Source organism: Cottoperca gobio, chromosome 19 (assembly GCF_900634415.1).
Source record: "Cottoperca gobio chromosome 19, fCotGob3.1, whole genome shotgun sequence".
In the NCBI taxonomy this organism is placed as follows: domain Eukaryota; kingdom Metazoa; phylum Chordata; class Actinopteri; order Perciformes; family Bovichtidae; genus Cottoperca; species Cottoperca gobio.
The window spans coordinates 3,873,735-3,897,424 of record NC_041373.1 but is presented as its reverse complement, the minus strand read 5'-3'; the positions used below and the strand labels follow the sequence as shown (position 1 = coordinate 3,897,424).

Below are 23,690 nucleotides of genomic sequence, written 5' to 3'. Positions count from 1 at the left end.
TCTAAACTGTGACAATTTGCTGCTTTCCTTTGTCTTAAGTGATAATAAACTCAACATCTTTCGGTTTTAGACTGTTTTGGTAGGATGAACAAAACATCTGTCGTCACCTTCGGCTGTAGAAAATTCAGACATTGAATAGACCAAACTGTTAATCGCTTCACTAAGAAAATGATCAGCAGATAATAACAATAATCATTAGCTGTAGCTGAAACACAGATTTCTCGCTCTTCAATCCATCGATGACACTTAAACCAGGAGCCTAGCTGTAAAAGGTTTTATTGACCAACTCAACAACATAATCTTTTTTTTGTCTGCAGCGTGGCGATCTATAGACTAGTTTGAGCAAACAAATGTTTAGCCCTGGAAATGTCCCACAGTCCTTCCACATAGTGAACATATGAGACCAAGCAGAGATGAAGTGACGCTCGTCGCTCACTGCCTGAAGGTGAGTTATTTGTTGCTGTTAGGTAGAGTCCAGCTGCTCCTCGTCCTGAGAGAGTAAACGCAACATGTTGCTTAGAAACTGCGCTCTGCTCCTGGCACCAAAACAAAAGAGCTGTATCTGCCAAGTCGACCATTCAAACGCAAATTAATTGTCATGGGTTTGAGTTCTACACAACTGGACCTATTCCATATCCGCCAATTGTGTCTGCTTTCCCGGGGGGCTGACTATTTTTAGCTTTGCAATGGGATATTATTCAAATCATCAACTTTCCCAGAGGCTCCACTTATGATTTCAGTCACTCTGGCTGACATGACACATGCCACAACAACACACTGAACTAAACAGAACAATACATCCCACAGGAGACTTGACAATGCAATAGTTTGTACTAAAAGGGGATGTTTCTAAAAGGCAATTACCACGTGCTAAAATCTTTTTATTGCAACCCATTCCAATAGTAAACTTTCAAGAAAACCTGTGAAAACGGCATGAAAAACAACAGAGCCAGCTTTAGAATTAAGTGGAGTACACCCACTCCATAAATAATAAATCCTCCAGGAGGTTTTTACAGGCCGAGCCAAAGGCAAGTCCGCCCCAGCAGGCTCTGGAGACTGCAGTTTAATACGGTACATGTGCCTCTACACAGCACCCTCCATCAAACGCTCTCAACACATAGGAACTGCCAGTCTAGCTTCTCCTAACACTGCCCTTATGGAAGTACTTTCAGAAAATCAACAAAAGCAGATTCAAAACAGAGAATAAAGTGAGTTAATCCGACTAAAACATGAGTGACAGAACTGCTTTGAATATTTTCTAAAATATAATGTAGCACAGGAGCAAGGGGAGCAAGGGGAGCAAGGGGAGCAAGGGGAGCAAGGGGAGGCCCCCCCCCCCGACCGCTCCTTCAGCATGTTCTCATGGTCATTGACCTTTTAACCATAAAGCTTTCATGGTGGTCTTATTATATGTCCATCCTTCTGGAAAATCTGTTTCTCCATGACAGTTGTTCTCACTATCCATCCATTTAGTCATTCCTCCAACAGTTGAACTATCTGATGTATAACCAGCGGCAGCATCAGCAGAGCTTGGTGCTTGCTGTGGCAGGCCGTGTGTGGAATGTCTGGGTCTGGGGCATATCTAGCGTTCCCTCTGTGGTTTTTAGGGGCTACGGCTCCCTTTCTCTTGCTCTCTGTGGTCCCGGTGCTGCAAGCTCACTGCAGTTCACCAAATAAGGGCATTGGAGGAGGAATGCTGCATTATATGGTAGAGCATCTTTCCCTCTGCTCGTGGTGAAAATAGTTCTGCTTTAAGAGGCCACTGCTTCAGATAGCACACTGCCGTCTACTTGGCAAGAAATATGAGACAATGTCATCGCTCCCTGGACCTTGTTCGAATCAATATGGGAAAAACTCTTCAATACAACCACTTTTTTGCTTTATAATCTGTAGTGTAATGTAGTAACTGGGAGCTGACAAAAGGCTGTCTTCCGATGTTTGCCACAGAATCATTATCATAGTCCTATATGTATAAGCATACACACCATGATCCCAGACTAAAAGAAGAATGACACAAAAGCAGTAACTGTTTTACTTTACTTGGTTCTGCGCTGCAAACAGCCATAAATCAAGATGAGGATTTCTACAATATTGGATCAAACACATGGACATTTTCAAATGCAGGCCTTAAAGCACAAACAACTATAAGATGGCATAGATTGTTGTTGTTTGCTGTTATTATTGTATCCTGTGTGTCAATGAATAAACACAAGTGAACAGGGATTCACTATTGGTGGTGTAATCTGGGGTGAAGTTGTTTAAAAATGTTTCACTTGAGTGTAAAATTGTCCCTTATCCTAAGGTTTTCTGTTCCTACTTCATGGATGTACGGAGATATGAAGAAAATGAGAGGGGTCTAGAGGAACAGACTGTACAGTTGGTACTTTGGCTTTTTATGGTAAAGTAAACACAGACTACAAACCAGTTATCAAAGTCACACAAGGCAAATATCATGTGAACACACCTCAAAACAACACAGCCTCTGCTGATGTGGGAGCCAGCATTCTTGACTTAAAGTCAAAATATCTTAGCCTCGTCTGCTTTTGTGTGATTGCCTAACTTCATAGAAATGCAATACCACATTGCAGGAGTACATGTTTAATAACGTCAAGACCCCAAAATAGTACTCTCATGGCACAGGCCTCAGCAAAATGAAGGAAGAAATCTTAAAAATGTAGAAGAAAGCCTTGCGACTGATGCCTGGATATTTTCTCCAGGTAGTCACTGCTTCCAGCCAATTAATAGTCGTGCACTTAACCCCCCGTAAAACACATTATTAACAGGCTGATTCTGTTACCTTTGGATAGTCAGTGTTACCGCTGTTACATGGGGTTTGGGAATATACCGATTACATTACTTGCCACCGCCCCATTTATTATAGAAATAAAACCCATTTAGTTCATTTTCACTGAGGCCATCAGCGCCCACGTTCATCAAATAAATTAACTCTAATTGGTAAAAGGTGTTATCAATACTTCGGACAACGGACAATAGTGTCCGACGAAAACTGCAACTCTCTGTTCCGTGCAGCAGCAGCAGCGTCGCAGTACAGAGCAGCAGGAGTTGGATTTCACTCTTCAAATTGTTCTCACCATGTCATCCCTACATTTGGAAAGAGCCAAGCTGCCATCTGTCAAACTGTTCCTTTAAAGCCATAGAGAACATCTAGTTCAACCTCAAGTTTACTGTGGGCCTAGCTTGAGAATGAGGACGCATGTAATGTGTGTGAGCCATTTTAAAGAAACACAAATTAAGAAATAACATTAAGTGAGATCTTGTAATCACAGGAATCAGTCGGAATGGAAAAATAGACATCGTCCTTCCATTTCTGCCGTATATTGTGAGAACATCTTGAACATGTTAGACGGTTGTGGACCGCAATCAAATTCAAAATGATCGTTTTGTTTTTAGACAGCACAAAACATGAATGTGAAGACTTGACTTCAAGCTCTCGTGACCATTAGCTGCTAAAGTGCCTTGATATGGCAACTATTAAATATGGAGACAAAAATAACAAAATACTGCCATGTTGTATGGCATGAACCTTGACATGAGAGGTCTGTTGATTAACCACAATAAAGTGGAAACAATGTGATCAACCCCGATGAGAAGAATGGGTTGTATGAATGTAAACCTTAAACCTGACCTCAAACAAATCACATCTGCACCTCCACTGGTGGCTCGAGCCATTGGATAAACAACGATGAGCTTGAAGAGATCAAGACTATTACTGTGTTCTTATCAGCTCAGAGGTTTTGGAGAGTTTCTATCCTCAGGGTCCAGAGCACAAAGCAACCATTTCCCTGACCCAGTTTTCCTGCCTTTTGGAGCACATGAAAAGACCAAAGGACAATGAGGCAGACAGTTTTGGAATCACTGTTACAATGAGAGGAAAAACACAACTGCACACCAACCTGGGTGTCACTGGAAACACATTACACAGTGGAAACATGCACACGCACAAACGCAACTAAGTTTCCTCTCATTGTCATCACTGGCAACACAAAGAGATTCACCAAATGTAACTTCAAAACGGCCGGCCTATACACAGAGGCATAGTCAGGCTATTACAGAGTCAACTCGTCTCCTTTCCTCTCACCGTCCTTACAGGGACACACCTGCTAAAGAGTCCATCTCTTTCATATAAAAAGATAGTAAAGACATCTGAAGTCCAATTTGGTCAGGCACAAAATAAATATTCAGAGTTTATAATAGTACTTTGAATAAACAAGCGAACAGCACTCAGTGTTGAGGGAACGGCAGCGGGGGCTTCAGTGACAACGCTGCAAGCAGCAATAACAGGAGCCAAGCATTTATTGTGTTCAGAACGAGCACGCGCTCCGAACGGCCACTGCACTAGTAGAGAGAAAGAGAGAGACTACATCACCCCTGCATCTTGTTTAAGTCACAGTGAGTCACGCCCGGACCACAACGCCTACCTCTACCTGTCTGGACGGCTATCTTGCTGACCTGCTGCGACTCGCACATGCGTGTTGTCAACACAGACAGCGCAGCCTGCCAGCCCAATCTTTCTACATTGAGTTTGCCTTTGATAATGGCCAACTTAACCTAACAACATAATATAATATAATTATAGCCTACATGGGGTTTCTGCTATGACTACCGTATTTCCACAATTTAAAGCTGCTACTCCACTAATTTATGGAGCCGTGCAAATTCTGAATATTTCACAACAAAAGCCTTTTGTTGATAAAATAATATGTCTCTAGAGCAGCCACAGCCAGGTCATAGCACCTGAGCCAAAAGTGGATGCAATTAGGGATGTCACAACATCAGAAATTCTGTAGTCGATACAATACCAGTGAAATTCCAGGATTTTCAATACCAATTTGATACCACAAGTAAATAACAAAAAACTAAACAATAAATCCCATGTACTTCAACATACACTCCTAAATTACAGTTTGCATATTGGTTTTTGTTAGAAGTTAAACAAGTTATAATTGCTTTTCTAATATGCATTTTATAATGCTGTGAAAACATTCCTTTCAAACCCCTGTATTATTCAGATTTCTCGCTTAAAACTATATTTTACAAGATTACATTTGAACACATCATGATAACGTTACTTTATGTCAGAGTTACTCATGGCGCGGCTTGCCAAGCTTTAATTGGTGGCTCGCGTGGCAGTGGGCTAAATAAAGGGGTGATAAAGATATGATTATGAGTCAATACAGCTATTTCATAAAAAACTAAAAACAAGCAGGGCTATTACATACAACCCATTAAAACAGTGTCTGCTCTATTAGCCTACAAATAATTGATGATGATAATTGATAAAAGATGCAAATATAGACTAGAAACAAGATATTTAAACTTGCTCAGCCGGAACACTGACTCACTGCGGAGTTGCCAGTTTTGGCGGTCTATCAGCGCTACAATGGTGAATGTGCTCTTGGACGGGTAGATACGTGGTGGGCTAGTATAGAAATAAATAAACTTAAGGTCATTAAAAATATGTTAACATCAGCATGCTTATGAATATGGACATTTGCGAAAAAATAATTTATATCGCTAAATTTGAACATTTAAATTGGAGGATACTACGACCAACCTGGCACTTCATACTCGCGTTAGCTTGGCCCCGGTCGACTCGTTTCACCATTTCATGCTAGTTCGCGTGTGTTTCTACAGACGTCAAATGGATCGATTTCTTATTAAAAAGTTGCACACGCAAATGGAGAGGAAGATGCTGGAGATGGGGTTTGTGGACAGACAACAGGTGCTCCCTTTAAAAAGAAAGAAAGGTATCCAAAATTCAACGAAACTTACGCACCTGGAAGAGAAATTAGTAAAAAAAATAGAGCAGCTTTCTTCTGTTTCTGGACAACAAAGGCTCGTACACAGGACAACTAATACAGCTGAACGATTAACTCAGGCATCTTTTGAACTCAGACTCAGATTGTGAAACTGCTTTTTGGCTTCAGCTGAAATATTGTTTGCAGAGTTTGACAACATCCCAGTATTAAGGTAATCCTGCTTTTAATGAATGTATTGTTTGGCTGCATTGCATATTGTATGTTCTGGGTGGGCTGACAGATAAATAAGCAGACATGCTTTTTATGACTGGATGTAGCTTTTCATACTTTGTGGTAAAAATGGCTCTCCTATTGACTTTGTCCTATCAATGTGGCTCTCATGTAAAAAATAGTGAAGACCACTGCTTTACGTGATGATTTACCTTTTCCCACTACTCGTTTTTACTGTATAGAGGATGAACGCACCGTGACAACTCTTATCAGGGGAAAAAAAGGTTGTGCTTTGATAGCAAGTTTACTGCATCCCAAACACATTCTCTGTTGTCCCTGAGACAACCGTTAGTCTTGAGCCCTGACGGTACCTGCGGTACTAGTTTTTCCACCGTCCCTTTTTAGCCTTTTGGCATAGACCCTGTCAAAGTATAGATGGGCTTGAACCCCACATTGCTCCCGATGGCATAGCCACCAGTGTAAGAATCTGTGTGTGGGAATGGGTGAATGCTTCCTTGTGCAGTAAAAGTGCTTAAGTGGTCGCAAAGACTAGAAAAGCACTATATAAACGCTGTCTATTTACCATTACATTTACTGCAAAATGCAAAGCTGGCCAGGGCAACAAGTCACACATGTGCTTCCTCTGGGACACACAAGACAACGTTCTCACGCTCTGCACTGGCTGGAGGTTATAGGGATGGGTTTGGTAGAAGAGAGTGAGGTAGAGAGGAGATTTATTTTGTGTGGTGTGTAAAATAATAAATAAAATGTACAAAATAGATAATGCTGAAATTAATTTTTTACATCTGAAATAAAGAATCTTATTAGAGAGAGTAAAGCACTGATAAAAGGCACTGTTGACCCAACAGTGCCTTTTATCAGTGCTTTACTCTATAGCTATAGGTTGAAATGTGAACAGTACTCAACCCTGGTAGTGTTTGGCCCCGTGTTTACACAGACAAGCAGTCTAATCTCCAGCCTGATCACCCGGTGTGGGTTTGGTCACCCGTGTCACATTTCCCTAGTGACACACTACAACCACAAACACAGGCTTACAGTGGGCACCAAGAGGTGGCTTCCCAGCGATTTCCCATAGCAGCCTCTATGGTTCTCAGATCCTTTTCACTGCACTTTGCTTATCCAGGAATCTCTTTAAGACATATTGCTATGATGCTGCTTCCAAAATGTGTTGTACCAACATATTTTGAAATAGAACATAGACCACACACTGTACATAGTCTATGGTTAAGATGTAAAAGTGTATGATGTACATGTGGTTAATCAGAGCTGAAAAACCTTTAAAAAATAAACAGTGAACATTAAAAAAAAAAAAAAAGTTGCCCCCCAAATATTCTTTATTGCTCAGATTCAGTTTGATCAGCTTCACAATTAAAACCAACAGCATGGCTGTTAACGCTGACAATGAGTCACATTATTTACTAAATAACCTACATTATGGGAGAGACTACTCTTCCCAAAACACATGTTGGCCTACACCTTATGTTCTCCTAACTGGAGCCTATAAATATTATATAGGTTTGTTTTTAATGTTTAGTACAGTATCCTTTTTAATTTTGTAATAGCGTTATAAAACAAAAACAAATATTGTTACTCCTACTCTTATTATTTTTACTTTTTTATTTAATGATCACACAAAAAAAGGTTAACGCCAAAACACAATATGAGAGATTGGTAATATTGGTAAATTGGTAATGTGAGGGCATAACAAGAGTCAAACAAACCATAAAGAGTACGACCGGCTGTACATGTTGTACTCACTATGCCCCAAAGAAAGATAAATATGTGGGTAAAGCTGTGGCTGAGAGTGGTGACGAGGGACTACTGATGCAAATACTAACAGGACACATGGCAATGAAATTAACCATGGTGGCTGTAATGTTCAGTGAAATGAAACAATTTGCCAGGAAAAGGCAGTGAAGAAGACAGCAAGCTAGAAAACATGGATATAAACAATGCAGGTTTCACAATAAATCAGCTTTGAAAATGTTCTATGGTTCTATGTTCTATGAAAATAAATGTATTCAACTAGGGGTGGGCGGAATACCAGCTTCATAACCGGTGTCACGTTGTCACAACATCACTTTTCACGGTTGTTACTGTGATAAACACACACACATTTTGGTTGTAGCACACGCACGAGGGATGTTGCCACAACACCAAACAAACTAAACCCACACAGGTTATACCTGTCTGTCATGTCTACATACAGGCTGCCGCCTACCTGGAGTACACAATCTACCTGAGCCCACCTCTTGCTTCTTATTTCGGCACCCATGTTACCAGGTAGAGTAGCCGCACAGCCCGCATGAGCAGCACGGCTGCAGCCTGAACTGCATTGTATCTGAGTGGTGACCATACAGACAGAATGGCTGTATGGTCACCTTCAGTCTACTTTTACTGTCACGCAAAAATAAAAAAGGCGACACACGGCGAATCTCTAGATGAGCCGCCCGCAGCCGAGCCGGGCTGCTCACGGTCCATGTGTGTTTTGTACAGAACTGGTCCAACAGCGTCTATTTTCAAACTCTTTCTTCATGTGGGTTAAGATGTTTTTCCCAGTTGGGCTGTTATGTGGTATGTCAGATCACAAATGATGTGGCACCTTTATTTCTGAGGTGAAAAAACTTCAATCATAAAATAACATTAAATCTGTGAAATATATTATTTATTGCTGAAATCCTGGTTTCACTCACAACTCAAAACAACAGTATAAGTGTTACTGACTGAGAATTAATCACATTACATTAACCTCCATCATGGGGCAGGCTGCTTCTCCCAGAACACATGTTGGCCTACACCATTTTCATTCCTATTTGGAGCTAATAAACAAAACCCTTTAAAATAAAAAATTATAATTTAACAAACCACAAAACCCCAACCTTTAGAAATTAAATGACCCCTCACACTACTGCACCACAAAACCAAGAACAAGCATAGAATCAAGATTTTTACTCTTAAAACATTTATCTTTTTCAGTTCAGATTCGACCTGCTCTAGAAAGAAGTCCAGTGACCCTAACATCAGGAAGCAAAACATTGCAAAACATCTACTCTGACAGCCTAAAACTAGTGACAACTTGACCCACTTGTTAAATTGATCATTAATTGGTGGCTCTCGCTGTTCTAAAAGTCATGTAGTATTTCCCCAGGCCATGTAGCTACTATGGAAGGACAGAGGGAAGTCTGAACAGTTGAAAAGATGCATTACTTACCGATTCATCCAGGGCAAAGCGCAGACAGCCATGTTCGTACAGCACAAAGAATCTCCGTTGCCATTTCTGTTGGGAGAAATACATGCTATGAGAGAAGCTCAGTAGGTGGTTTTATAAATCACAGACACATTGCTCTTTCTCGATAGACCACAAACAATTAAGCATTGGTGTTTAACCTCACTTTTTATTATTTCAGAAAAGGGCCGTAGAGACAGTACATTTCCATTAACTAAAGGGAGGCATCAGCTTATATGTGTGTACATCATGTGTACACCTATTTAGTGAACAAATATACAGGCCTGTAATGTATGCCCTTACCCGGGATCTCTGCATAGGATTGTCAAAGTCTGTTCCCTCAGGGGCCAAGCACAGCCATCCACCATAAATAGGTTTAGCCTGTAAAAGAGAGGGGGATAGAAAAAGAGCAATTTAGGTGATCATTAAAACTGTAAGAGCGTGTGAGCTGAGGGGGATGTGAGGGAGAGAGATGAGATGATGTAAATATATATGGGGAGAGAGAGCGAGACAGAGTGTGAGAGAGAGTGACAGAAACAGAGAGAGGCAGACAGAGAGAGAGAGAGACAGAGAGGCAGGGAAGGAGAGAGAGAGAGAGAGAGAGAGAGAGAGAGAGAGAGAGAGAGAGAGAGAGAGAGAGAGAGAGAGAGAGAGAGAGAGAGAGAGAGAAAGAAAGAAAGAGACAGAGGGAGACAGAGAGAGCGAGAGAGACAAACAGACAGACAGAGAGAGACAGAGAGGCAGGGAAGGAGAGAGAGAGAGAGAGAGAGAGAGAGAGAGAGAGAGAGAGAGAGAGAAAGAAAGAAAGAGACAGAGGGAGACAGAGAGAGCGAGAGAGACAAACAAACAGACACACAGAGAGAGAGAGAGACAGAGAGGCAGACAGAGAGGCAGGGAAGGAGAGAGAGAGAGAGAGAGAGAGAGAGAGAGAGAGAGAGAGAGAAAGAAAGAAAGAGACAGAGGGAGACAGAGAGAGCGAGAGAGACAACAAACAGACACACAGAGAGAGAGAGACAGAGAGGCAGACAGAGAGGCAGGGAAGGAGAGAGAGAGAGAGAGAGAGAGAGAGAGAGAGAGAGAGAGAGAGAGAGAGAGAGAGAGAGAGAGAGAGAGAGAGAGACAGAGACAGAGGGAGACAGAGAGAGCGAGAGAGAGACAGACCGAGAGAAAGAGGGACAGAGAGCCTTTTGGTGTAATCAACAGTATTTGATGATGACATGCTTAAGGGCCTCTCCTTCCTGTTTACCCACAGCAGATGAGACGAGTATGACAAACACTGATTGACTGACAAACTCAAAACAAACAGAGCACATCTAGAAACATGATTCACCTTCTGGACATATTAACATAGAGACTACTCCCATTGGGCAGCAGGTAGGCTCTTTGAAACGGCTGCACTTTGCTCTTCATTAATGGTGACATTCTCTCTGCTTTAAGTGTTAACCATTAGCAGAGCAGCGCTCATACCAGCAGTCACTCCCCCACCTCTATTACACACCTTTCTCCTGGAAGGTAGAACGATCCGATTATTAGTCTACTATTCTATACTGGCCCTGTTACTGCTCCATGTCACTGCATGCCTGCCATAAAGCTATACGTGCCTTGTTTGAACTTGTATGGACGAGCCTCAGAAGGCAGTTTTGATGAGCAAAAACCATTAAAAAAAGATTACTTTAGTTGCATGTTGTGACCCACATAAGTCAAAATCAGTCTGGTGGTTTGGCAAAAGATGACCAACGATTCATTTTATGTTCTGATGGCCTGCAAAGAGACAGACAGCTTGAGAAAGGTTTAGCGGTGGAGAGGGAGAAAACAGGGAGAAGCAGTTTCAGAAAGAACAGGAGCATCCCTGCATACAATCACACACTCACCCGTTTACACAAACACACAAGATAACTTCCTCTCCACTGATCCTGCAGTAAACACCTCACCAGTCACCACCACCCTTCCAATCTGCAGGTATACTGCGTTCTGCTTTTCACACATCAAGTGTAATGTGTGTACAACATAATCTCTGCAGAAACAATAAGCCTATTGATATGTCACAGTATGAAAAGCACAGGAGTAAATAATACAAATTAATGTTCAGTAAACTTGTCCTGACTTACTGAGACACTTGAAAAGAACAGAGCCATGGGTGATATTTTAACCACTGTTTTTCCTACTGTGAGAATTCAAAGTGTCTGCTGGGAAAAAAAGACTATTCTCTGTCCTGGCAATTACAACCACGGTGCAATAAGCACAATGGGCAATGTATTTTTACACTAATGTGCACTTGCATGTATTTGATTTGCCAACATAGTGAGGTGTATTGCATTACAATAAAAGTTAATTTGTGATGTATACGGCTGTAATCGTTTTGCTAGCTTAAAACAAAACAGGTTATCCTTTACAACTAAAGAATGTCTCTACCATAGCTTCAGATGTTGAAGCTGGCACATTCCTTATTGAGACAGGATGTTTTTGCTGCATTGGGACTTATCTACTGTTCCATTACAGCCAAACACACTAACACGCTTACTGACATATTTCTGTTATTGCTGCCATAAAACTGCAAAACAATTACTTGGGATTGGATCACAGCTCATTACTGTCTATCACAGGCTAAAAGTACTTCCTGGGCAGAGCTTCAATCAGCGCTATAATTGTGCTAGGCAGCACTTTAAAGCAGAAACATTATATTGACTACATAGTATTGTGTGTTGGATATATTGATCTGTTCTGAAGAGCATTTTTAAAAGCTGTTTTTAGAGCAAGTTCATGCGGAGCAAATGCAAAAACTAATGAAAACTATGCATTTTCAAATGCATCTTCATTAGTGTGGATATGGTCATAGTTGTAGTTGCAACTCAGAACAGCAGGTTCGGTCTAGTAGGGGGTGCTGTTGTCACTGACCAGGTCGTGGGTGACGCAAAACGCAGCTGGGTGTGACACCAGGGGAACCATGTGAAAGTAATTCCATTATCACAACTTAAATCCTAAACACAAAAGCTCTTACAGAAACACAGTCATAGATATAAGCTATGGTCTATTTGGCATGAAGTGATGGCGTCTATGTTTGAGTAATGAAAACAACTGAGAACAGACCGCAGTCAGTAACTGTGTTGGAACAGTTGGTACGCGTTATTAAAGCTATAGGCTTTGTAAAGTTTGGCTTCAGGGTGTATCCTTATAACCTCACATGGTGGGATGTTGAGCAGCAGCCACTTTGGAAACTGTACTCGGATTTCCGAATCCTGCATTTCCTTTCTCTCCTCGTGTCTGTTCCACTCCTTAAGATTCCATCACATCCCTGTATTTCTCAGTATCTCCCACGTACATGTAACCCATAAGCCTGCCTGCATCCTCCATCACTGCCCACCACCTCTGCCGGATAACGTGATCACTTTTCTCAAACAATTCCTGTGACCGAGTGAAATCTGTAACAACAGACTTTGGAACTCTAGGGGAAACAAAACCTCCTTTTAGAGCACATTGACTGAAATAAAATATTGCACTTGCACTCCAGCAGCGGCCCCTCCCCCAGACCACCTTTTATTCCACCAGTGTTGAACTTAGAGCTTGTTTGTAGACGATACTGTCCTTCCGACATTCAGCTCTCTTCCCTTTGATAACTTTTCCACATGGGCTATCTGTTTCAATGCTGCATTCTCGAGCTCCAGCTCCCTTAATCTAGGCCTCAAATTCACTTAGCCAAATCACCTATTCATGGTGTTTTAACAGCATTATGCAGCTTTACAGGAGTGTTCTATTCACTGGGTTATTGAGTTTATCTCCTCTAAGTCAGCCCCTATCAGTTTCTGAGCATTTTACAAAGTCTGACCCTTATTGTGGGCCTGTTGAACAAGGCTCAGAAGTTTAACACCGTTTATGTGGTGTTACATAATACAGCTTTAGGGCAGTAATGGCCTGATGCATAGCCCTAACTGGTTCGAGGACTGTCCAGACAAAACCTGTTTGTGCAACTGAGCTCCCTGCTATCTGTTTGGATAGCTGACAGACTGGAGATGTTTTCCAAAGCCTGTGGGCCACTGTGACAACACTGATGAGCAAGGACTGATGGCATATCAATCTCCGGCCAGGGCAGTAAGTCTATCTGGTGTCATCCTACGGGCTACAGAAGAGAGTGTGGGCTAGGTCGCAGGGAGATTAGAGGAAGTGATGTAACCATAAGCCTTCTATCCTGACTCAGGAGTCTCACTTATGAAGGGTTAACCTTCAATAAACTCAGTACAGCGAGAGACACACACATAAAAAATAAATTAAAAAAAGAAAGCAAAGGATGTGTGTGTCCCCCTCACATCCTCTTCTGGTCTTTTCAGAGGACAAGAGGATGCTGACGTTGCCGTTTGGCTCTTGAGCCGTGTTCAAGGTCCCATCTGGGTCTCATGTCTGGGATCAATTACAGGATACAACAAAGACTAAACTTGTGATCTGATAGAAAGAAACATGGACTCTGAAAATATGCTTATAATATGATCTCCAGTTCTCCACAGCTGAATGGAGCTTCACTTAATCTTTACTGCACTTATCTTTGTTGTTCTTCAATCAGGTCCCCATTAGCTTCTACATATTGGTCACTAGTCTGCCTGGGGTACACACTAAAAACAAACAACTGTAGATAAACAACAGCTGAGGGTTACACAATCAATCACAGAGACCAAACTGCTGGCAAATGCAAATCCACAGGATTTCACTTTCACCACTCTGGTTCAGTCAAATGAGAAGAGAGAGGCATAAGGAAGATGTGAAGAAACCATAGATGGCTTGTGTTTCAGCCCAAATAAACACCCTAACCGTCTCTACACCATAGCTGTAATGGCATATTTGCTTATCAACTAGCCGACTTAAAGATTGATCGTACCACACACAGATATGTGGTTAGATACAAACAAGGGACATCCAGCTGATCATTACATCTCCACATTGATAAGAAACTCATTAAGAGGGATGTTGATAACTTTTTTTTTAATGTAAAAAATAAATCAATACTATAGAAAGTAAGGGGTTTTAAAGCTATAATGGTGTAACTGTCAGCCTATATTTTCATGAGCTCTACAACTAGTTACCCAGCAAAGCAATTTTTTTTCATTTCCACAGTTTGGCAGCAAACATCAGCCAATAAAGGTACTTTAAATTATTAAAAGGCACAGGGGAATACAAATGTTATAAATGTTAATATTACTGTTCGTAACATGCATTGCTTACCTGGGTCAAGTCCTGGTCCGTCAATAGATGCAACTCTCGTGGTTTGAAGCAGTTCTGACATTTACTTTTGTTGAAGAAGTTTGCCTGGAATTTCCTACAGGGGTTTTCTTTTGCGGCAGACATTATATTTCACCTCTTTTTTAAATCTCTGGGATAATTTCTCTGGAGGATTCGTTATCAACAGTGGAGTAGTCCCGCTGTTTTCTTGTGCGTCTCTTCTATCCCAACTTGGAAAAAGCTCCAGCACTCCGATGCATTTTCAAGCACACAGACCAAACAGGAATTTAATTGTTCGGGGACAAGGTTCAAATATAACGCTTCTTTTGTCTGTTTAGTTGTATGCAATTGCTGCTTCCCAATAAATAATTACCGCCTGCCATCAAGCCAGCCTTCTCATCACTCAGTCAGTGACGGATGCTTTTCAGTCCATGGCCTGCAACCACAAAGCGGAGTGTCGAGATAGGTGGCTAATATCCTGTTAGCTTGCCAGTGGGTTTCCAGATCAATAACGTGATTGCTTACGCCACAAATAAAACATTTGCACTCACTTATCGCCTTCAACCTCCGAGGCGATAGTGCCAAATAAGTAACAACAGACTCCCATGTGAAGGACCCAACTCAAAATAAAGCTTGCAGTCAGTCAGCAGGCTCCTCTCCCAGTCGCAGCAGTCAGTCCATGCGAAGTTCATCCAGAGCTCCTTTGCTAGGCTACGGCTAGCCCAGTCAGCTAACTTGCAAATAGGCTAGCTAATGAAATCCTCTACTGGCTGGCGTATTTAACTTGACTTTAAAAAAAGAGACGGTCCGAAAATACAAAGGGTTCCAGTGCTTTTCTTCCAGGTAGAGACGCTGCATGCAGGAAAAGTACCTCTTGGCCAGTCACAGAGGGCAATAGGGTTATTTAGGGGTTGGTTCCATAACTAGCCTGGTTAGCAGCATTAGGTTTATTTTCTTCTTTACCAACGGAGAGCGAGGGGGGAGCAGACAGAGCACACACAAGCTCGTGGAATTCTATGGAGTCTCGCGATGACTGCTCACTGTCGCCGCCCACAGCGAGAGCACAGTTACTGAGTTTTTCAACAAAAATGCAAAAACGTCTGTTTTAAATACCCCAGATTAAATAACTTTATAAATGTAGCCTAATCCTTCATTTAGGTAAAAAAAACAACCAAAAAAACAATACAATAATGTATCCAAAAGACTTAGCTAGTAACAGTCCGCCATTCAAAATGTTCACAAGTAAAAGAGATGAAAGTACAGAGATGAAAGAAGTATAATACAACAAGGTAAAATATACATACAAGAAAAAGGGATGAATTCAAAATGTGCCTAAAGCAGCCTATTATACAAGTGGTAGTAGGCTGCTCATTATGCATAACTGCATGCATTTCATACTGTTATGTACATACAATGTAAATAAAATAAAGGATTTATGATTCTGATTATTATGCATATAATGAATGTTATATATACCATATTGTGTCATATTTAGTGTGTCATTTTATAGCTGGTCAAGGAGGGCTGTTTTATATACAGTTGGGTCTTGTATTCTAGGACAATGCCAAGATAATATATGTTGTATGTGAATTCTTAATCTGCCTAACTATAACTGTCAGATCGGCCTAAATGGAGAGGAGTAAAAAGCACAATATTTCCTTTAAAAAATGTTGTTAAGTAGAAGTGCTCATTAGGGAAAAAAGATCCCTGTTATTATTATGTATGATATTAATGGATAATAACTAGTGTGTTGATGTGTAAGCAGGTTTTTTTTTATTGTTGTAGTTGGTTGAGGTGGAACTGATTTTCCCAACTGTATATATTGCTAGGAAGTTTAATATGCACAGTAACTTGTATCTACATCTGTCAAGAGTAGATACAAGTTACAAGATACAAAAAGTGCAAGATTTCACTCTTAAAGGTGCTGAAGTATGATAATAAAGTAAAATTGGAATACTCAAGTATAGTACAAGTACCTCAAAATTGTACAAATTGTGTGAAGTACAGCATTTAGTTATTCTAGAATTACCCAATGAATTAGAATAAATCTAGTGAGTCCGCCAAATGAAAGTCCTAGTAATGTCGTCTTAAAGCTGTATCCTCACTTAGGAAAGTTCCTTAATCAAGTTATTTCCGCATTACATTTTTATTTATAAGAGTAATTTATCAGTTGGAAAACATACTAAAACAGCAGGACAATGCAAACACTTGCCCCTTAACACAACCGAGACTCTCACTTCTTGTCCATCCCTTCATGCTGGCAACAAGGGGACATGCCTCAGCTACCACGCACGTATGTGTGTATTAATGGCTGACTGAAGCAGAGGCTATTATAAGCAACAGGGTCCAGTAGCCAGACAGACGGAGAGAGGAACAGAACTGTGTGAATGGACGAGGGACATAAAGAGGGAGAAGAACCTCTGTTACCTAACTAAATCTGGAGAAAAAAAACAGTCGGCCCTGCTGAAGGATTAGCTCCCTATTCGTGCTGTAAGTGAACCAAGAATAACACAGATTACAGGTGTGTGTGGGTGTTGTGTGTTGTGTGGTTGCTATAGATTTGCACTCACAAGCTGACTAACCCACTGGCATCCAATCATGTGTCAACTCAAATATGGGGCTGAGCTGGGAAGTGGGTCTCTGGAGTCATCATAAATACTAGTTTTATTGTGAATGAGGGGTTATCTTCATGCATTTTCCCAAGGAGGGCAAGTAAGGTCATCCATTACTTGTAAATGTGAGCCTCCTCAGTTGCCCCCTCTGCAGTATCTTATGACAATATCCTGGAGGTGACATAATGCTAGGAATTCTATGGCGGCAGCATGGCAAGAATATATTTAGCTGTTCTCCTCAAACTCACTTCACATGGTAAGTGCGTTAGCAAGGCCACCAAATGCAAAATCTTAGAGCAGAAAACTATAGTTTGTCACAGTCAAAGCAAATAAAGGAACACAAACAGGAGGACTCTGGGCTCAGAAGTAATTTACACTTATCTGGCTTTAGCACGTGTTGACCACTTTACAGTCATAGTTTGTCATACGCTTATTCCCTTTCTTGCCAAGAGTAACTGTAGAAGAGAAGATCAACACAACCCTCACATTTTAAAGTCTCATCTAAATCTAGGGCAAAAAAGCAAATAGGAGTATTTCCCAAAATATCAAACTACTGCTTTACATGCAACTTCAGCAGCTCCATAGGTTTAAAATGAACCTATATTTGAGTTCCCTCATCCCATTCCAGACTGGAATAGACACATGATACAGAGACTGTATCGCATTGTCTCATGCTTCTGAGCCGTTACTGTTCCATCAGTACACTGATAAGGGGAATCCTGATTTAAAAAAGAAAATAAACATCATCCATTATTGGTTTCCATGATTGAAACAATACCAAACACAAAAGATTTATAAGTTATAAATGAAGAGAGTCATTTAGAGATTTGCTTTTTAGCTTTCAGATAAGTGACCTTTGTTCGGCATGTACTTTTTTGTATTGGCACTCTAGTTAGTTTACACCACACATGAGGCAAACACCTTAGGCGACCTATAAACCTGATCCCAGTTGTCCTGTCAGCACATACTGCTGGCTCTTCTAATGCAGGTCAGTAGGTCTGAAGCTATTTCCCGCACTGATCCTGTGCTCTCTCCCCGACAGAACATGGCTCTACCCTCTGTGGTGGTGTTGCCCCTGCTGATCGTCGTGGCGGCCGGGGTGTACTACATCTACAATGTAGTCTCGCAGTTCATGTCCAAGTCCATAGTGCGAAACAAAGTGGTGGTGATCACTGATGCTGTGTCCGGACTGGGAACTGGTAAATGATCACATTTGTGTTTTTAGTTTTTAACCTTACTTTTATTGCCATAGAGGTTTGGTTTTTTCCCTGTCCGTCGGAAGGATGTCTCAAAGACAAACGTCTCAAAGGCAAATGTCTCAGAGACAAATGTCCCAGAGACAAATGCATGCTGCTGCCACAGATGTCTCAAAGGCAAATTTGTGTCATTTGATGATAATTGTATTGTATTCTAATGGAGACCGACTCAATTCAACGTAGCCTATGTGACTTTGAACTGCATGTTCATGGCAATAGTTTGACATCTCAGGAAATAGACTTATTCACTTACTTGCCAAGCGTTAAAAGAGAAGATCGATACTAGTCTGTAATATCTGTATATTAAATATCACGCTGTAGCAAGGAGACGGTTAGCGCAGCGTAAAGACAGAAAGCAGGAGAAACCGATAGCCTGACTCTTTCCAAATGTAAAAAAGTTTTTACATTTTTATTTACGTCTTAAACAAACGACACATAACGTGGTAATTAGTGAGCTATTATGTTTTTTCTTGGGACAAAGCTAGGCGAGCTGTTTCCTGCCTACTTTCAGTCTTTATGCTAAGCTAAGCCTCCTGGCACTAGCTTCATACATACAGACATGAAAGTGGTATCAATCTAAGCAAAAACATGCAAAAACAAAGAGTAACTTATATGTTAGAAGTTGTCTGACACTTTCCCCTTCATAACAAGATCTATTGATTAGTGAGCCGTAGAGGTGGCCATATTTCTTTCCCTCTGTTTTCAGACTATATGTTAAGATAAGCTAATCAGCAGCTAGCTGTAGCTTCCTATTGAGCGGCTTTGAGTTTTTAGAAAAGCGCTATACAAATCTAATGTATTATTATTATTATTATTATTATTATTATTATTATTATTATTATTATTATTATTATTATTATTATTATTATTATTATTATTATTATTATTATTATTATTATTATTATTATTATTTAGCACACAGGCATGACAGTGGTGTCAACCTTCTTATCTGTCTCTTATCAACAAAGCGAATAAGTATGTATCACAAAACTATTCCTTTAAATGAAGTGATGAAGTTATTCAACAGTTATTTTTCTTTCTGTTCAGAGTGTGCCCGTCTCTTCCATAAGGGTGGTGCCAGACTGATCTTGTGTGGGAGTAGCTGGGATAAGCTGGAGTCTCTGTATGACCATCTGACTAATGACTCTGACCCCAGAGAGGTGAGGAAAGGAAATAAATAAAAATGCTGCATGTTTGCATTTATTTCAATTTGAAGCATCATAAATTTGCCAGACTCTGAGTAAACTCTTCCAAACTAAAACCATTACTCGTTTTTGTGGTGCTGAGTCATCGTTTTGGCATCTTCTCTATGGCTGCTCTAGTAAACATGACTATCTCATGTCTGTTAGTATACACTGGAAGCTTTGGTAGTACAATGACAAATCTTATCAGAGAGCAAAGACTTTTCCATACTGCAAAAACAAAACTTCAAATAGCCATTAAGACTCTACACAAGACACCGACATGGTTGGTATACAACGTTAAGCAAGAGGATAACAGGTTCTGTCCTTGTTTTTATCATAATCCACTTCTCTGTCGCCACATCCCACATCACCACTTCCACCTTTTGTCAACACAATAGCAGGATATCCACTCTTACAGCTCACTGTCCTCCATGTATCTTCTGTACACAGGACCGAGCAGATGTGTTTATTGTTGTAAGGGATTTGGATTTTTTAATAGACAGACATAAAGATGACATGAAATGATATGCAACAAAGTTCCCCGGGCAGATGTGGATCAGGAACGTTGTGGTTCATAGTCAGCCCCCAGGCCACTAGGGCGCCCTGAATCCAGAAACTTTCCTCATTAAAACACGATAAGCTGCAATTGTATAAGAAATTTCCATATGAAAAAGACTGGGTCCTGTATTGGCGAGACAATTGGCTGGTTGGCTATTTTACAGTGATTGATGAAGATTTATTTAGCTACACAACAAACCAAGAGATTGCTCATCAAACCATGAAATAATCAATAATATGAGTTAATCCTTTTTTCTCTGTTAAAGGGGTAGTTTGGCATTTTGGGGAAAATGATTAGAGCTAGATAAGAAGATCAATACCACTCACATCACTCTCATGTTTAAGAGTGGTATTGATGTTCTCATCTAACTTTCAGAAACAAAGTGTATTTCTCAAAATGTAGAACTTTTGTGGAACATAATATAAAAATACTCTATCAAGACAGCAAGACATCCGTCAGATTGATGCTTGACGAACAGAGCATATTAGTGAAGTGCCAAGTAAAACAATCCTGTGTCTCCCTAGACGTTTGCCCCAAAGCTGGTGATCCTGGACTTCAGCGATATGGACAGCATGGAGGACGTGGTGGCTGAGGTGGTGGAGTGTTACGGCTGCGTGGATGTGTTGATCTGTAACAGCAGCATGAAGATGAAGGCCCCGGTGCAAAGTGTCTCCCTGGAAGCGGACAGAAACATCATGGATATTAACTATTTCGGCCCCAGCACTCTGGCCAAAGGTGGGCTGGACATTACTGAGAACGTCTTCACCAAATTGGCTGCCGATACTGTTTCTATGATGTTGTTTCAAAGTCTAAATGCTAATATGTCCAAATGATGTTGCAGGTGTTCTTCCAACAATGATCTCAAGAAGATCTGGTCACATTGTTCTGGTCAACAGTATCCAGGGAAGACTGGCTGTCCCATTCAGAAGTTCATGTGAGTTGCCAACAACAGACTCTATGAGCTTCACTCAACCAGTTTAAAGGGTTCGTACACCTTTATCACAAAAAAGATATTTACACACTCTCCTCTTATGGCAGCCAGCCATTATTACTTTATACTATATATATGTTCAGCTTTTGTTGAAACTGTTTTAGAAAGGTGTTGACTCAACTCGATGGTCATTTTGGAGGATGTAGTTTGAGGTGCAGTTGAACTGTATTTCGTTTGAGCTGTTTCTATTATTTTGTCCACCATCCATGAAGGTATGCCAAATAACAGAAACAACTTTCTGGACTCAACATTATAACACATACAGAAGTTTTGTTTTCCTATTTTATTTCATTGTATTTAGAACATGTAACAAACAAGTAAAAAATCAAATAACAAATCAAATAAACTTTAAACATATAGCAAACTCTTAATATGCAATTTCTCACAAACAATATAAATAAAAGACTTTAATTAATATCACATGTCCGTAGATGTGTTCAGTATGATGCAACAGAAGTCTTCCTGTGACAGGACAGAGCAATAAAGAATGTCCTCTGCAATGTGAGGAATGAGACTTCTTTACAATTCTGTCACACCTCCTTTGTGTGTGTGAATAACAGTTACTATACGTGTGTGTGTGTGTGTGTGTGTGTGTGTGTGTGACACCTGTCAGATGCTGCATCTAAGCATGCCGTGCAGGCCTTCTTCGACTGCCTGCGGGCTGAAGTGGAGGAGTTTGGGATAGTCGTCAGCAACATCAGTCATACCTTCATCAATGCCTCCGACCAGCAACCTGCGGAGGAGTCCGCCCCTAAAACAAACACGCTGGCTGCATGTGAGTAAAAGAACTGGTATCAAAGTGACTCGCAGGGTAATGATATATGAATTATCATTCCAATGGTGTAATGATGTGTTTCAGTTTATAGGAAATGGATATGTGAGGTCTATTTTCAAATGTTTGGAATATCAATTTTTTGAAGTACATAAACACATCTTAATGTATCTGTTCCTCCACAGTTATCGCCAGCCAGTTGACCCATGGTGTGTGCCCGTCAGTCCTGGCCAATGAGATCATGCAAACAGTAAACAGGAAGAGGAAGGAGGTTGTGCTGGCCCACCCCATCCCCAGGGTGGCCCTCTACCTCCGCTCCCTCTTCCCCTCCTTCCTCTTTGCTGTGCTGGCTGCTGGAGCGAAGGACTCAGTCCTGGCTGAGCAGATGCAGTAGGAGAACTTCTGAAATGGAACAATAAAGAGATGTGAAATAAAGCAAGGATGTGTGGAAATGGTAGATATGTAATAGTATGTGTTTGGCACAAGGCTGGATCACAAGCTGGGCAAAGCGGGCAACTGCCCCAGGGCCCCAGGGCCCTTAGGGGGCCGAAGGCTTCAGGTTTATCATATGGCAATTTATTTGTGGTAATTTATGTTATAATCTTTAAGATTTTCCAGAAATCAAACCCTGTTCGTCATACTAATTGTGGTCTTACACATTTACACTCTGTAATGACCTCTATTATAGTTCATTGTTAGTGGCTGAGTCCCACGTTTCATTCAGTTTAACTCCACATCCAAAACAATGCAAGCATGTAATCCAGCGCTACAGTGTGTAGCTTTATATCAGCCTCATTGTTTACTGTTAGCTCCTCTTACCACTGTATCAGCGCAAACAGCAAACCCAGTGATCTCTACTTGCAGGGCTGTGTAGTGGCAGAAGTTCATTTCTCAAGTACTTAAATACAATTTTGAGTTGAATGTTGAATTCAGGATTTCAGTGTTATGATACATTATGGAAGTAAAGGAAAGGCCGTAAGGATTTGAATCATGTAAACAATTGAATAAGTCATTGTGATTGTATTTGTGGCAGGAAGGAGGAGGAGGAGGCTTCTTGGTGAATGATGTACACATTAAATGAGCTGACGGGATTGTATTTCACTGGAGCTTTCATGTAACAAATAAAATGTATTGATTATCTGAATGTATGTTGTCTGGATTCCCCTCTTTCAGAAGATAATATTCATTCATGTTGAAAGTCACCAACATTTTATATGATATGAAAGTCAAAAAATCAAGGCAACATCCAACGATCCAACAAAGATTATTTAAGGTGAGTGACAGGAAAACCTGAATACACATTTTCTATCTGAAATGACACAATGTGAAACTCCCCTCTTGAAACCTTTTAGAGGGTTATTAAATTAAAATATCTTAATTTACATGTATTTACATTATAACAGTTGGATTTCAGAATAAGGCATTTCGATGATTATAAAACTATTATAATTCTAATAATTATTATGACTGTATACAACATATATAAAAAACATAAAATAGTTTGAAGGACTTTTTGTATTGGAGTATTGTTTTCTATTGTGGTTTTTATTACTTCTACTTAAGTAAATAATCTCAATACTTCTTCAGGACAAAATCAATGTTATCTATATCTATTTATTTTGCATATCATCAGAGGGCAATGCTTTGACGCAGTATTCTATGTTTAACACTAGAGTGAAGCCTTAGAATAACATCAGTTGTCTTTCTCTGTGTGTCCTCTAGGTGGCAGCAACATATACTTAATAATACTGTTGGACTTTTAATGCTGGAGAGATCAGCCTTCCTTCACAATCAGTTGTTAATGTAGCATGTTCTGTTTTGATACAGTTATTAACTCTTATTAACCCTCCTAATTTGACAAAAAAAGCGGTGAA

General features: G+C 40.5%; 2 protein-coding genes across 7 annotated transcripts in view; one reads left to right on the top strand and one right to left on the bottom strand.

Moving 5' to 3' along the window:
- The window catches only part of LOC115024378 (myosin phosphatase Rho interacting protein), a 39,066-nt gene extending 23,587 nt beyond the window's left edge, over positions 1–15,479 (bottom strand). For 2 of the 6 annotated variants that reach the window (XR_003834120.1, XR_003834119.1), the window contains exons 1-3: positions 14,446–15,479; positions 9,541–9,618; positions 9,223–9,288 (exon numbers count right to left, since the gene is read on the bottom strand). Coding sequence is in view for 4 of the 6 variants with exons in the window: in XM_029455872.1 (XP_029311732.1) it covers positions 9,223–9,288; positions 9,541–9,618; positions 14,446–14,568 (267 nt within the window). In the remaining 2 variants the exon portion in view is untranslated. The remainder of the gene's footprint in view (positions 1–9,222; positions 9,289–9,540; positions 9,619–14,445) is intronic. The other 4 variants (XM_029455872.1, XM_029455875.1, XM_029455873.1 and 1 more) reach the window with 3 other exon arrangements.
- A 1,317-nt stretch (positions 15,480–16,796) lies between these two features.
- dhrs7cb (dehydrogenase/reductase (SDR family) member 7Cb) lies at positions 16,797–22,960 on the top strand. The gene is made up of 7 exons (XM_029455908.1): positions 16,797–16,932; positions 18,097–18,253; positions 19,358–19,470; positions 20,578–20,788; positions 20,895–20,987; positions 21,658–21,819; positions 22,002–22,960. Exons 2-7 carry the CDS (start codon positions 18,100–18,102, stop codon positions 22,208–22,210), a joined length of 942 nt encoding a protein of 313 aa, XP_029311768.1. The 5' UTR covers positions 16,797–16,932; positions 18,097–18,099; the 3' UTR covers positions 22,211–22,960.
- The last annotated feature ends 730 nt before the right edge of the window (positions 22,961–23,690 follow it).

Bases quoted from the DNA above. Each gene is read 5' to 3' on its own strand.
- dhrs7cb (XM_029455908.1), top strand. From the start codon at position 18,100: ATGGCTCTACCCTCTGTGGTGGTGTTGCCCCTGCTGATCGTCGTGGCG. The intron at 20,789-20,894 runs GTGGGCTGGACA...ATGATGTTGCAG, and splicing joins CCCCAGCACTCTGGCCAAAG to GTGTTCTTCCAACAATGATC. The intron at 21,820-22,001 runs GTGAGTAAAAGA...GTTCCTCCACAG, and splicing joins AACAAACACGCTGGCTGCAT to TTATCGCCAGCCAGTTGACC.